General features: G+C 45.1%; 1 protein-coding gene across 1 annotated transcript in view; it reads left to right on the forward strand.

Moving 5' to 3' along the window:
* The first annotated feature begins 1,488 nt into the window (after positions 1-1,488).
* Positions 1,489-16,567, forward strand: part of LOC139048082 (uncharacterized) — a 49,752-nt gene continuing 34,673 nt past the window's right edge. The window contains exon 1 of the mRNA XM_070522503.1: positions 1,489-1,595. Coding sequence (XP_070378604.1) covers positions 1,533-1,595 — 63 coding nt within the window. The 5' untranslated portion in view covers positions 1,489-1,532. The remainder of the gene's footprint in view (positions 1,596-16,567) is intronic.

A 16,567-nucleotide genomic window follows, 5' to 3' on the forward strand; every position in this document is an offset into this window, starting at 1 on the left:
ACGGTTCAATGGCAAAAAGCAAGAGTTTAAGCATCTGGAACAATATTCAGCCATTCTGGTAGGCACTGGCTTCGCGTACTCATAAGCAGGGATCTCTCGTAGAACGAGAGTCTTGTTAATGGGTCCGAGACTGTGCCGAGCTTAATTCAACACGGCAAAGGAGGAACACTGTTATGAATAAAGTATATGGTTTAGTTGATAGCATTTCGTAAAAAAATACGTCACCTTGATGCGCCCTTTGTTTTAAAAATTGTGATAACGCTCGCGAAAACACTATCGCACCCATTGACGGTCGAGTCATCATCATACTAGGCATACTAGGTATACTAGGCATCATACTAAGCTGACCCGTATGTACAAAAAAGTAATTATCATAGGGCCTTACATGCCAGCAGGTTCCAGCCAGTCATTATGGTCAAAGTATTGTCGACAAAGGCTACAGCCCAATAGTAGTAAGCACTTAAGAACAAAAAGTGTTGCTAATAGGGTCGCGGATTCCATTTAATGTTAGAATTCTTCTGAAAAAAAAAACATTGCACGACGACTGGCTCTCCTGTCAAAACATTGGCCAGCCCTTCCAAAGTGCCCTATTACTATTCACAACCTTGATATCGTAGTGTGTTATTCCATCGGTCAGTCCCCTTCTTGATTCTGGATTACACAGCTAAAATGCCGCAATAAGGCAGGGCTGTCAGGCTGAATTCAAGGGACGTATAGTATAATTGCTAGCATGACTGACAGCAATAGCTTCCTTCAAGCCTGTCAAATATTACAGAGCTGGATAATAAATAACACGACGTCAAATGGGCTGGTATATATGACACCAGTTCCACCGCTAACATCAACCTTTACCATGTGCGATGAGCTTTTCACAGTACTTATCTGGAACTAAAACAGACTCAACATGAATTACAGCGCTTATGGTCTCCTTAATTCTACGAGATATACCGTAAGTGACGTTAAGTGCAGCCTCACGTTCGACGAGACACCTTTCATTTCTTTAAGGAGGCCAAGAAAAGTTACGTGTTTCCTTGACTCCTCCGATACCTCTATCCCGACCACGTTGAGCTTCCGTGACGCCACTTACACCCTATATGATCTGGAAAGTGCGCATATAATGGATCTGTTATTCTGGAGCATGCGTCCGTTGCCATAACGTGAGTTTCGCGTCTATGACCCGGCAGGAAACGATATGGAAATGCAATAGGAATAATCGCATAATCGCGTCCAGGTTGCCCATTATTCAAGCGCCCATGCGCTTCGTGTAATTTGTCTCTTCCGCCCTATGATTGTGGCCGGAAAGCGATTTTGCCCGTTCTCGATTGGAGCCATTAAACATCACCTGCGACGCTTTTCCTTTCTCCGAGATTATCCGTTCTCACCGATAGTGCACTGGCATCAAGTTAGCTGAGTGTCTGCGATTAGGGTTTCTGGCACATCGACAGAGTGTAGCCTGCGCTTCCAAGAATAACAGCGCTGAACTTAAAATGAGATACGTCAGCACTATCTCAACGTGGCTGCTACTCGCTTCCATGGCTCACAGCCACTTCAAATCGAAATATGAAGAAGTGGATGGCCCAGTGGACGCCTTCAAGGTAAGCACGGGTAGGCGTTGACGTCTTCGACAACATTGCTTACAGCTGCGCTAAACCAGGCACTGAAAGCTTTAGGTTAATTGTGCAATGCAGGATGAGCAACCGAAGTAGGCAACAAGGAATCAAGGTAAGTTGTTTTGAAAACGTGCAGAGAGATATGTAGCGCCACAGCCCACTTTCACTCCTATTCATAGCACTACTTCCTTCATGGGGCAGTATTGGGTCGACATGGCGCGAACTTTTTTACCATGCCGTTGATAGAGAACGAAATCATCGAAGCCTGCAATATTCGAACATTCCAGATACAGAGCATGGCGTACCCTCCTGTTCACAAAAGACTGTCGCACGACGGTCACTCACTCAGAAAACGACGATGGCTTGGTTTCAAAATTGGCGTTGTGGCCCGTTACAGTCTTTATTACGTATATGACAGTTGTCAATGTGAGCTGCTTCTCCAGATGATTTACCAATGGTTCACAATTTCTATTGCTGTAGCCATGGAGTTAGTAGAACACGTCAGAGTAAGCGGTAAAAAAAAACATTGTGTTATTATGACATACAAAAAGAAAAAGAAATTATGATCAACAGTAGCAGATACAATGCTGCACCTTCTAAAAACGGACATCGCCAATATTGGCGTTCACATCCTTGAAATGGCAGGCTTTTCTTTCTCTTTCCCTTTTAAAACTTTGAAAATGTGAAGCGCACTACCAGAAAGATGCCGACAACACGTAATCAGAAAAAAAAATTTATAATAATTGTGGCGTTTTACGTGTCAAACCAACGACGTAACTTTGATGCACGCCGTAGTGTCAGAGTTCGGATTAATGTTTGACCACTTTGAGATATTTGACGCGTGCCTAAATGTAAGCACAAGAGTATTTTTGCATGACAACCGCATAAAAATGTGCCTGCTGCGACCGGGAGTTCTGACAGTTCGAACGATTTGCGGAAGTAGTTCACACGTGACTTAGCCATGATGGCGTGCGAAAGCGTTATCACCTTAAATTTTGATAAGAAATATGCTAGTAAAAACATAACTTTTCCAATATTTCCGTCGCCTTAAAACAGTTTCTGTTGCTTGGCAACCTCTTCAGTTGGCGGGGTGGATGGAGGTTGTCTCACAGTGACACGGATTGAAGTTTGGATTAGTCATAGTTGGTTCATACCTAATTGGACCAAGGCGATTAGGACGAAGACAAAAACACACAAAGAGACGCGAAGCGCTTAATTGCAGCTGGTTTTATTGGACCACCGGCCTACAATATTGCGCATGGAACACTGTCACATGAACATATCCAGAGAACAATCAGAAAATGGACACCCATGGTTGAGCTCTAACTCTAAACAATCACGCACGTATAGCACGTGTACAAATGACGATTGTCTGTGTTAATGAATACATCTGTTACATTTAGGATCATGACTTCTCACATCAAAGCGGATCGCCATAAGAATGCTAACCTTTCTGATGCCGAAGAAGTTAAAACTGCAATGAAGTTTCTCTCGAGCTAATTTCACTGTAAACGAGTTGTACATTCGCTGTTGAAACTATCTTAGCAGACTGGCCATTGTTTATTTTGTTTTAATACCAGCATTTTAAATAGCACCTTAACAGAGCACTCGGGTGCCTTGTAGTTAACGTATATGACGCCAACCTCATATAACCAAGTCGTCATTTTTCGCTGGCCGCTGGTGCAGCCTGCCCTGACATGTCTAGGTGCTGCGCTGCTTCTCATCATTCCGTTCCTCTGTCATTTGCAGAGAGCAATAATTGCACCGTATACATATGGTTGCACATAGCTGCATCCACCACTATCGGCTAGCAACCCTGGTTGGATGTGAGCCCGGACGTGGAAGACAACAAAATCATTCGCCATTTTGCGTGTGTCGGTGCATGGTGTCAGAGGAGGTTGGGCGATTTATTTTCGGCAGTCGGGGCACAAGGCAAGCCTGCAGAATGGAGTTTCTGAAGCCTCTCGCTGAGCTCGTACTATCGGGCAACATTGCAGAGAACTGGAGGTGATTTCGCCAACGATTTGAGTTGTTACTCAAGGCGAAATAAAGTGGCGAGGGACGCACAGATCCTGAGAAGACAGCCCTGCTTCTCCATGTTGCTGGCTAGGACGCTCCAAATGTGTAGAACACAATTCAAGACAGGTCGAAAGCTACGTATGACGTAATCGTCAAAACGTTTGAAGATTACCGCATGCCGACAAAGAACGAAACCTGCGAAGGCTACCTTTTCGCTTGCACGTTGAGGAGAAAGGCGAATCGTTCGAGCATTTTTCTTCGCCAGAGCACTCTCTCCTGCAGGACCATATTATCTGTGACATCGCCGACCACAAACTGCGTCAGCGAATGGTCCGGAAGCAAGATCTGTCGTTGGCGCAAGCGGTTCGCATGTGTCTAGCGGGAGAAGTGGCCAAGAAACAGGATGAAATTTTCAATGAAACGCGCATAATTGAGGCTAAAGGGCAGCAAGAGACGCTAAATGAAGTTGAAGGCTTCGAAGAAATGCGAAATACAGTGGCCAGGATTGACAAGACCACAGGGTGCGCCTCGGGGTATGAACTTAGCGGATCGTGTGGGATCGACAAGCCTCTGAGCAATAGCGTGAGCGCCTTGTGCAGGAGACGCAAACTACCAAGCCACAACAACGCATGCCCAGCATTTGGAAAGACATGCAGGAAGTGTGGCAAGAATAATAATTTCGTGACCTGCTGTCGGTAAGTGCGAGAAGTTTCCGAGGAAGAGAACGCGCAGCTATCCGTCATCGAGGACTTTTAAATACCGGATGTCAAGACGCAATCTGGGGCTTTTTGGGACTGCATTGAACCTGTGCGGCTCGAAGGTAAAGCTGCCCATGTGAAAGTCGATACGGTAGCTCAAGCGAATCTACTTGCCCTAAGTTGGTATCGCCGGAACATAAAAACTGAGATGGTGAACTCAAGCACCGCAATCCTGCAAGGTTACAGTGTAGCATAATTGAACACATGGATGCTTACAAGTGAGCACTATTTGAAAGGAATGCAAGGCCCTGCACAAAGTCTTTGCCATCGAGAAACACAACAGTGCCGTACTTGGCTTTCACGCCTGTGAACAACTTGGCATCATCAATTGGTATTGCAGGTTTCGACAGCGCCATCGCTAAAGGCAGAATTCCAGTCGGAATTTCCGGAGGTGTTTCAAGGTCATAGATGTGTGAAATGACAGTACAAAATGCTACTGCGTGAGTGAGCACAACACGCAGTGAAGCCAGGGAGACGTGCGCCTCTTGCACTGAGAGACCCATTACGAAAGGTACTGGGCCGTCTAGTTACAGCAGAGATTATGTGACGTGTTCAAGAACCCACAGTTTTGGTGAGTGATCTTGTCATTGTAACAAAAAATGACTGTGGCTTAGGTAAGGTTAAGCCCAGGATGCGAAGCATACTAGCCTTTATTTTAGTTGTTGAACCACAGTTTAGCCTGGTGAACTGCTGTTGCTTGGCTATATTTGGTTCGGCTAGACGAAGAAACAACTCATGCATTACTGCTTCGCCTTCAAGAGTGGAACGCGACAGCGTTCCCGTCGACCCGCGAAGGGGTGTAAGACAATCGGCTACAGGGCAGCGACTACGCGCCCCGCATTGGACGCGGTGAGCGTCGAGCGAAGCAGCGTTCGGCGCGGCAACGAAATGTGCGCCTGAGCAAGAGACGCACGCCTTAGAAACAGCTCGTTTCTAAGGCAACACCGCATTCACTAGAGGCGCTTTTGTACCGCTTTGAAGCATCGTACTCGTGGCTCAGTGGTAGCGTCTCCGTCCCACACTCCGGAGACCCTGGTTCGATTCCCAACCAGCCCGTATTGCAAGAGTTGAGCCAAAGCCACTTTTCCTCTGTCGTGACGTCACGGTGTCACGTGGTTTCAAGGCGACACCGCCGCGCCTGAGGAGCTGGGTTGAGCTCTCGTAATATGCTTCGCATAAAAGGAATGCACAACTAAAGTGTCTCTCGATCTGCGACACATCAGTACTAACATGAACATTTCCAACTGCCGAAATGCGAGGAAATCCAGGCGCTACTAGCTGGTGGGTCTTACTTTTTCGAAACACGACACAAATTCTGGGTTACATCAAATTCTGCTGGCTGAAGCCATATCAAACATATGTAAAGTCACAACGCCATTCGGTCGGTACAGTACTCGCGGTTGCCGTTCGGCATTATTCGGCGCCTGAGGTGTTTCAGAAAACCACCAGTCAGATGTTCGACGACCTAGCGGGAATAAGAGTGTATATGGATTACATATTAGCGGGAGTACATATAAGGCAAGAGCATGATAAGTGACCGCGTACTGTTTTAACTCACCTGAAGAGCGAGAATGTTACATTGAATCTCAAAAAGTGTCAGTTTGGACTCTCAGGAATTGTATTCATGGGTAACGTTATTATTAAAGAAGCTGCATAAGGCCCCGTGATGAGCTTGTGGTGGTGGGGAAAGATTTTCTACCGCCAAAACGCAAAACAGCTGTCCCTACGTTTCTAGGCTTGATAAATTCTTGTCGCAAGTACATCCCTAATTTATCAGCTAGGACTGCATTACTGCGTTCACTGACCAAGACTGACAGTATCTTTCTGGGGTACAATGCTTTTGAGCAAGAATGGCAGGAACTCAAGTACCTCCTGACTAAAGCACCACCCCTGGCCATTTTTCGGTGAATCAAGAGATGCAGACTTGCCAACAGATGCATCATCAGACGGTCTGGGGGCAGTCTACTGCAAAAGCAATATGACGGACTGCGCATGGTAGCGTCAGAATAGTGTCAGAAACTGAGGGACGCTACTCACAGACTGAAAAGGAAGTTCTGGGAATGGTGTTTGCGTTTGTTAAATTTAGTGGATTCAGACATGGTCGCCGGGTGATTGCAGGAACTGATCATAAGCCACTCATTTGCATCTCTGGCAGAGCAATTGAGAACAAGCCACCACAGCTGCAACAGTTTTTTTTTCTGGAAAAAATATTGTAAATTCGCACACACTGTCGAAGGCATTTCCACGTAAAAGGACAGCTCGAGACTGTGCTGCCCTGCTGACACGCACCATCACGCACTTAACATCCAACACAGCCGACTCAGCTTGCAGACAGCCCATCAATTGGTCAAAGCTACACCAGATGGTCCGTAGCTACAAAAAGTTACGGAATCTTTGAAGGCAGGCAGTCCAATACAAGGTCCATTCTACTCGTCTGAAGCAGAGCTATCTGAGATAAATGGACTGCTCCTCAAGAACACCAAAAGGGTAATTCGATTAGCATTGAGACGGTAAACGCTGCAGCGGATTCACGAAGGTGACTTAGGCGTCAACAATTTCAAAAGCAGAGCATGGTCACTGGTGTTCTGCCCTGGGCTGGCCAGTGATGTAGAAGCTTTAATCAGGTCATGCACCTTTTGCCCCGCGAAGTACCAGCACGGCCGTGCGATCGTGTGGGAGCAGACCTCTGACATTTCAGCGGACAGCACTACCTTGTTGCATATGACGCATACTGAAACTTCCTAAAAGTTGAGTGAGTGCGAGGTACTAATGCCCGGGAAATTTTAAGCAGCACGTTAAGCAGACGTGGCATGACATTGGAGGTTGTCGCTGACAATGGTCCTCAACTCCCTTGCTGCGAATTCAGATAAGTTGCAAATTTATTTGAATTTAATCCCACAACATCCAGCCCGAGATTTCCCCGGTCAAAGGACCTAGCTGAGAAAGATGTAGAGATTGATAAGCGCGTAATACAAAAAATCAAATGTCAAAGAATAATTCGGGTTAACCTTGTAAAACTACTGAGGCACTCCTCCTGAAGATGGACCGTGCCCGAGTGAGCTTCTCATGGGCCGCCCCCTAAGAACACGGTTATCGAACTTTGCAGCGGATGGTCTCCAAGAAGCATGGAAGCGAAACCAACCACAGTGAGGTTCTTTGCTCCCTATCTGGAAGAAAGGGGACGTCATACGAGTTCGCGAGCACCGCGGTGGAAAACGAAGGCACAAGTACAGCAGCAGTAAAATCGTGGTCATGTACTGAGGTCACGAAAGACGAAACCAAACTCCACAGGAAAATGCAGCGTCTGCTCTCAAACGAGGAACATTACCAACCCGCTTTCATCAAAGGCTGTCGTCAATGGACAGACTCAACACTGCAGAAACAGAATCCAGACTCTAGTCACCAGCATGGCCCCACTACTCATCGGATGGACTGTCTACTCTTTCACAGCCTCAACAAGAAGTTCCCGAAGCGCAGCCACCGTCCCCTGATGTGACAGGGGAAGGCAGATCCCTATCTTGAAGAAAGGGGACATCATACGAGTTCGCGAACACCACGGTGGAAAACGAAGGCACAAGTACAGCAGCAGTAGAAACGTGGTCATATACTGAGGTCACGCAAGACGAAACCAAGCTCTGCAGGAAAATGCAGCATCTGCTCTCAAACGAGGAACATAACCAACCCGTTTTCACTGAAAGCTGTGGTCAGTGGACATACTCAAAACCACAGAAACAGAATCCAGACCCCAGTCACCAGCATGGCCCCACTGATCATGGGATGGACCATTTACTCTTTCACAGCCTCAACAAGAGGTTCCCGCAGCGCAGCCAACGTCCCCTGATGTGACAGGGGAAGGCAGGTGAGTCAGGTGGCTTGCCCCCAGCAAGGTTTTCCTACGACGAATGATTCCATCAGCTCGCACGACACTGACGCGGTTGTGCTCCGTGGTGTAGTTCAGCGAAGTGGGCATGCCAACGTCTGAATGAGTGGTCCGTGTGAACATTCGGAACACAGACAGCGGGATGTAACACGATCCACAGGACACACACTACTCCAAAAATGGCATCAACGGCAGTACCAACAGACATAACTGTAACACACAGCAGAAAATCCCCTACCGAAGTGTTCACTCAGACACCCACATGCTCGCCTGCACACGCACATAGTCAAACAGAAACCGAGCTGAAATTAAGTGAGGTACGCGGGAAGAAACCTGCCAAACTTACACATCCCACGCCGATATACCCGCGAAAAGACAAAAAAATCACAGCCATCGCAAGTCAATTATTATTCTCTGGCCCAAAGCACCGAATTCCTAGAGGCTGGAAAACTTACCAAAATACGTGCGAGCGACACCTCCCATCTCAAAACGTACACAGTCTGCGTAGAGAAAAATATAATCCCTAAAGGTGTAAGACTAAGGGCTATAAAAGCGCTAGGAACGCTCCCACACCACTACCGTGCAAACTGGCAAGCATTGAACAATGCTTAACTTTCACTTTTGAATATCCTCAAGGAACACTGTCAAGAACAATTCGAAAGTTTTAGCCAGAGACTTCAGAACGTAGCTCTGACATCGTATTAAAAGATAGATTTACACAATTGCAACGAAAAGCAGTCTAAAAAATTGGTTCAGAAACAAAAAAAAACTAAGAAAATTTTAATAAAAAACCTTCCAGCCAAACAGCCACCTCACGCCAACAAACTGGACCTCGAGTCTAGAAATAAAGCAAAAAACGAAACAGAAAAGTCTAATGTTGTAGGCATTAAAAAAACACTAAATAAAGGAGAAATAGGTGTGCGCAGCAAGGGCCTAAACTTGTTTCCTAAGAAGAACACAATAGATAAATTCTAGCTTCGCAAGGACCTTTCGCAAATTCGCAAGGACCTTTCAGAATTTTCCCGACGAATGCATGTTAGACAATTTTTCGCAGACAACACACCAGGCACCAGTACGACACCACTTAGAGTACAATTCATTTTTACTCCCGAACAAGAACAAACCATAGATCTTGACCTATATCTTAAAAGAAACTGTCAGAAAAGAAAGTATAAGTTAATCCAAGGCATCTAAGCCAATTAAAGGCATAACTGAGTCAGAAAGTCGTGTCATTTCAAATCTTAGTTTCCGGAAAGACGTTGGTATTAAGGAAGCAGACAGGGCGGAAATATAGTTTTTTGGCCAGTAGAAAAATACAAGCACGAGGCTTGCAGACAAAAAACTAAATAACCCAGGACATAACCATAAGCTAGATAACAATTCGGCGTTATTCTACCCACTGACAATTACCAAGAGGCTGAAATTACTTTCGGCTGATGCATTAATAAAACCGTCTGAACACAAATTTCTTAAATCAAGCAAGAAAACTGCCGGGCGCTTCTACCTCTTTTCGGAAATATATAAAATTCTATCGACTGAACTATACATCGCTAGTATCCCAGGGTGCCCGATGGCTTGAAACGCCACCCTGACAGAGAGCATCTCCACTTTCCTTAACCACTTCCTTGGTGACTTTACAGAAACATTTGCGTCATTTCCACAAGATACGCCCCATCTACCGAGAAGTATAGAGGACAATAATAATAATAAAATCACAATACCCCAAAACATAATTCTCGCCACACTAGATGTCACAGCCCTGTACATCAACATTCCAATCCCCGAAGGTTTTTCTTAGATGAAACAAATGCTGTCAAAACACAATGCACAACATTCTATTGAAGTCTACTTGTCCCTGCTCGAATTACTCCTAACACATTATTGCGAATTTGATGAGAGTCCCTACCTACAAATACATGGGACAAGTATGGGTCCGCCTTTTGCACCAACCTACGCGAACACTTTTACGAGAATTCGAGAAACAGGTTTCCTACAGTGCTGCACTGACAAACTCAATACACACCTACGATACATAGACGACATATCCATAATAAGGCGACATGGTCAAGACAGTCTAGAAAAATATGTAGCATTACAAAATTCGTTTCTCCCAATAATAATATTCACATCAGAATCTTCAACGAAGCGCATAAACTTTCTGGACATACCAATATACACAGACAATGGGACACTAAAGACAATGCTGTAAAGGAAACCTTTCGGCGAACAACAGTAACTAGGCAAAGGAGCCACCATCCCATACATTTGCAAACAAGGCATCTTTAAAGGCCAAGCCACACTACTACGTCGCATTTACGTTCCAAACCAAGACTACATAGATAGACTCAATGACTTTAAGGAAACCCTATCAAACAGGAACCATCCAAACAGTGCTCTTCAATAAGCCTATACCAATGCAATGAAACTTGATCGAGCCGAGGTCCTCAAGCCCCGTATTAGCACCACAAGGACAAGAACGCCTATTCTTACTGATAAATTCTCAAACGCACTCCCAAGCGTGAACAACATCCTTAGTAAATAATACGCAATTCTCATCATCAAACACAACCATAATATTTCCCGACCAGCCCAGAGTAGCCCAAAGACGCAACACTAATTTTAAGGATATTCCTGTACACGTTAAACTAAGGGCAAAGATGAAGTTAGGAACCGGCCCCTGTAAGCGTCCCAGCTGCTCTACATGCAAACATATTCAACCTACTACTACAGTAAAAAGTACAGCGTCGAATTACTCACAAAACGTAACTTAGAGTTTCACCTGCACATCAACCAACGTAGTCTACTGTCTCGAATGTGCCGCTTGTGGCGAAAAACTGCATATCTGTGAGTGGACAACACATTCATACAAGACTCAACGGCCACCGTTCAAGTATAAAACAAAAGTTGCTTAAAGCAGTAGCCAGCCAGTTCAATGAACATGGTCATATACTCGACAAAGCAAGGCTCTATATACTACAAACAAATTTTCGTTCACCTCGCGAGAGCAAATATGCGGAATCAAAGCTAATACACAAGTTTAAATGTCTACAACAGACGGGAATAAATTTAGCACGTGCAACTTTGAATTTTTATAAGCTGTAACTAAAGTCTGAAATTCTCATATCATCAACCAAGTCATAAAACACAGTGAGCCACCAGCTAACCTTAATTTTTAATCTCATCTATTCCTCCTTTTAAAATTTTCCATGCCTACTACTCAAATTATTATACTTGCTCATGTTTTTACGTTTATATCAACTGTATGAATACAAACCTCCGCCCGCTTTCAATCTTGTCACACCTCCTATTTTTTATGCCTGACTCGGTTACCCCTCTCCCTCCCCTTTTTTGTCTGCTGTCCATTTAATTTTTTTAAATACCTTCACCAACACATTCCAAAGTCCCAGACATCAGCATACTTTTTAGGCGCCTCAGCCACAAAGGTTGTCGCCTCTTCTGTATACCGCAGTGACGATGCCTGCGTTGAGCTAGTGGGGCTAACGTCCCTTGAAAGAGCATGCCCTTGCCTTCCAACTACCCAATGCATTGCACCCCAGATTCCTTGTCACTATTTTAACTCCTTCAAGATTACCCGACCCATTGCTCCTATGCTACTCGAGTCATACTTTCAACTGATGTCTTTTTGGGTATACTATGTTACTCGCGCATTGACCACCTGGCCGGCTCTTCTAAAGGCACAAGAATATGCTGACAACGACACCCCTGGATGCTCCCTAACCTATCGCTTCCCCAACACCCTCTTCTGTCCCTTTTCTTTTCTTGTTCTTTTTCCTCTCTTCGTCTCTTTTATTTTCTCAGTATTTTTCTTTTTTTCTCCCCGCCTTCCGACTCTCCCGCTCTTGTCCCCTCGTCTTAGGAACCACACTTACAGACACCAGGTGACAGTGCTAATTTTCCTTGAAGTCTCTCCCTTGAAGTCTCGCCCTTGTGCCCTAAAACCCCACACATCATCACCATCTCCCTTTACAACCAGCCGCCACCGACAACCACACGTGACGTCACTCTACTAAGACGTTAAATCTAACATGCCGAGGTTGACGAGGCCGCCTTTGACGAAGATAGGTACTTCTATCGAAACGCTGGCCAGCCTTCCTGAGGCATCTCAACCCTGTTTATAACCTTTGTAACACACTTTTTGGAATGGAATTCTGAAGTCTACTTTCTACGGCTTTGTGCATGAAATCTGCTTTCTAGCTTCCTCTTTATCGTTCTGACCATTTGTCATTCACCAATTTGCAGGTGGGCGGCTAGGCTCAGACATGTGGGGATTCGCCCGGCCTTTACATATTTCTCCTGATCAAATGCTAGGCATACAATGATCGATTTATTGTCTTGGGTATATCTATATTTATTGCTGCATGAAAGCGTAATAACTGAATCACAGCAATACATGTGTCTTGGCGATTACTAATATGTGGATTCTGCGTCACCGTTATGAAGCTCACCGCTAGTGGCGCACAGCAGGCATGTTAACAGGCACTTTCGCATTGCTGTCTTGCAAATTCCCTCAAGTAGATGGAACAAGGAGCGACCGATCAGGTAATGAAGTTAGTGACATTAAGAGTAAGAGAGACAGCGACATGAGCTAGAAAAGAAAAAATCTAGTTTGCTAGCAGATGCACGAAAATAAAGGCACTTGAACCAGGAAGAATTAGGATTGGGTGGAGTGATTAAACTACAAAATTTGCGAGTGCACTTTTACTTCTTTTAAATTATTCAGGTCTATCTTCCTCACGGGCCTGTTCACAGCACATGATTTTTCATATTATGTCGTAAAGTTCTTCTTGTAATCGTTCACTTCCCCCCAAAATTAATTATAGTGTTGTGTTTATTGTCTCGGAGCTGCATAGTGAACTATGTCAAACGGCATAGAGCAGGTCTCCTTCATAACTGCCACGACCTAGCTGTTATTTTACGCACACCTACTGTGCACGAATATTTTTTATGCCACGGTCATCTAAATGAGGCCAGCAGAGGCGGTAGTTGAACGCACGTGGTCGCACTCACAAGAGCGCTGGAGTCAGAGTCACTGTGCCGGGTGGTCTTGACGCAAGACTCGACTGACGGTTACGGTTATACACTCGGAAGCAAAAGCCTTCAGACCATCGCATCAGCAGGAAATTAAAATTATGTCTAATACAGCTCCAGCAACGCGCATCTTTTGCTTGAATACATTGTAGTGGACAAGTGTGCGAATCTGCACTACACCACTTTAGTTTAGCTGGCATGCCCGAAATGCAAAGAAAATATTTTTATTTTAGCGATATTATTGATCTAGAAATATTACCTCCCCTTCATATTGCGTGTTTAAGAAGCATTGCACTCTGGGAGATACTGCGTCGCTCGCGGCCGAGAGAACGAGATAATCCTAGGACTTTATTCACACTCCGCGTGTTACGAAAAACAAATCCTTGGGGTTCTTGTGCTAGAATCACGATATGATTGTTAGGCACGCCATACATGGACGCTTAAGATACATTTAGACCACCTGGAGTTTCCGAACGTGCACAAATATTAAAGTCCACGAGCAAAGTCCACGAGCATTTCTTTTTTTTTGCATTTAGACATCATGAAAATGCAACCAGCATGACAGGGATCAGACCTGCGACTTAGACTGCAGCAGCCGAATGCCATAGCTACGGGGATACTACGGCTGGTGCACCAGTTATAAGGCGCCAGAGAATGTCAGCATTTCTTGCCGCAGCAAAGGTAGAAATAGGCTCAGATGGCTGCTATCAAATGGGGTTATTTACCGAACCTCCTATTGGTTACAGAGAAAGAAAGGCAGCTCGCTTGCCTCAGAGGAAAATTGTTTGTTATCGCCTTATGAAGATCGTTATAAAACTCACGGCTTGCTCAGGGAAGAAAGGCGTATCTACTCATGATATGTACGGAGCAGAGGCATTAGATTCTTCGTCTTCAGAGGATACCTTGGGATTTCGTGCGATTCCACATTATTTGTCACAGTGCTGCCGTAGATCGAGTGGAGGAGCCAGGTGTGGCAGGCTACTGTCTGTATATTAGGTGCTTATGACCCTTGCAGTGAGGCGCACTGCCCTACAGGTGAAGATGCGCCCAGTTGTCGGGGCCAGCATTTGATGACAAACGAAATTCCTGCTTGTTTGCTATAGCGAACATTATCACAGCCACTTTCCATGCCGTCTGCATGCGCGACATTAAGGCGTGCAATATTACGCCAAAGGTAAACAAACATCAATATTACCGGCGTATACATTGGTCTCCTCTCGATGTGTTAGTATTATGTCAATAATTACGCAAGAGAATCATGGGCTCGGTAGTGTAAACACTATAGCTTCCTTACTTCTACCAAATTTTCCTTCCGTTACATTTACGTGACCGCTGCAACGTATCCTACAGCGTCGCTTTAAATGCCCAATCAAACGCTCTGCTTGTTTATGGGAGGTCATCACTTTTCTATGCTTTCGAAGCGACTAGCATCGACTACATTGACAGAATTTGCCCAAATAATTGAACAAGAGACAACGAGTGCATTACAGAGGCGAGAGTGTCGTTGGGGCCATGCATATCTTCATCATGATCAGCCTGGTTACGCCCACAGCAGGGCAAAGGCTTCTCCCATACTTCAACAACCCCGGTCATGTACTAATTGTGGCCATGTGGTCCCTGCAAGCCTCTTAATCTCATCCGCCCACCTAACTTTCTGCCGCCCCCTGCTACGCTTCCCTTACCTTGGAATCCAGTCCGTAACCCTTAATGACCATCGGTTATCTTCCCTGATCATTGCATTGCCTGCCCATGCCCCATTCCTTTTTCTTGATTTCAACTAAGATGTCATTAACTCGCGTTTGCTCCCTCACCCAATCGGCTCTTTTCTTATTCCTTAACGTTACACCCACCATTCTTCTTTCCATGGCTCGTTGCGTCGTCCTCAATTTAACTAGAACCCTTTTCGTAAGCCTCCAGGTTTCTGCCCCGTAGGTGAGTACTGGTAAGACACAGCTATTCTACACTTTTCTCTGGAGGGATAATCGCAACCTGCTTTTCACGATCTGAGAATGCCTACCAAACGCACCCCAGCCCATTCTTATTCTTCTGATTATTTCCGTCTCATGATCTGGATCCGCCGTCACTAACTGCACTAAGTAGGTGTATTCCCTTACCCTTACCAGCGCCTCGCTACATATTCTAAATTGCTGTTCCCTTCCTAGTCTGTTAAACTTTACTTTAGTTTTCTGCAGAATAATTTTTAGACCAACTATTCTGCTTTCCCTCTTCAGGTCAGTGAGCATGCATTGCAATTGGTCCCCTGTGTTACTAAGCAAGGCAATATTATCAGCCAATCGCAAGTTGCTAAGGTATTCTTCATTAACTTTTATCCCCAATTCTTCCCAATCCTGGTCCCTGAATACCTCGTGTAAGCACGCTGTGAATAGCATTGGAGAGATCGTATCTCCCTGCCTGACGCCTTTCTTTATTGGGATTTTGTTGCTTTCTTTATGGAGGACTACGGTTTCTGTGGAGCCGCTATAGATATCTTTCAGTATTTTTACATACGGCTCGTCTTCACCCTGATTCCGTAATGCCTCCATGACTGCTGAGGTTACGACAAAATCAAACGCTTTCTCGTAATCAATGAAAGCTATGTGTAAGGGTTGGTTATATACCGCACATTTCTCTGTTACCTGATTGATAGTGTGAATATCGTCTATTGTTGAGCAGCCTTTACAGAATCCGGCCTGGTCATTTGCTTGACAGAAGTCTAATATGTTCCTGATTCTATTTGCGATTACCTTACTAAATAGTTTCTAGGCAACTGACAGTAAGCTGATCGTTCTATAATTTTTATGTCTTTGGCGACCCCTTTCTTATGGATTAGGATTATGTTAGCGTTCTTCCAAGATTCCGGTATGCTCGAGGTCATGAGGCACTGCTTATACAGGGTGGCCAGTTTCTCTAGAACAATCTACCCACCATCCTTCAACAAATCTGCTGTTACCTGATCCTCCCCAGCTGCCTTGCCCCTTCACATAGCTCCCAATGCTTTCTTTACTTCTTCCGGGGTTACCTGTGGGATTCCGAATTACTCTAGACTATTCTCTCTTCCATTACAGTCGTGGGGGCCACTCGTACTGTATAAATCTCTGTATAACTCCTCAGCCACTTGGACTATCTCATCCATATTAAAAATGATATTGCCGGCTTTGTCTCTTAACGCATACACCTGATTCTTGCCTATTCCTAGTTTCTTCTGCACTGCTTTTAGGCTTCCTCTGTTCCTGAGAGCAGGTTCAATTCTA

This window comes from Dermacentor albipictus, chromosome 7, assembly GCF_038994185.2.
Source record: "Dermacentor albipictus isolate Rhodes 1998 colony chromosome 7, USDA_Dalb.pri_finalv2, whole genome shotgun sequence".
NCBI lineage: Eukaryota > Metazoa > Arthropoda > Arachnida > Ixodida > Ixodidae > Dermacentor > Dermacentor albipictus.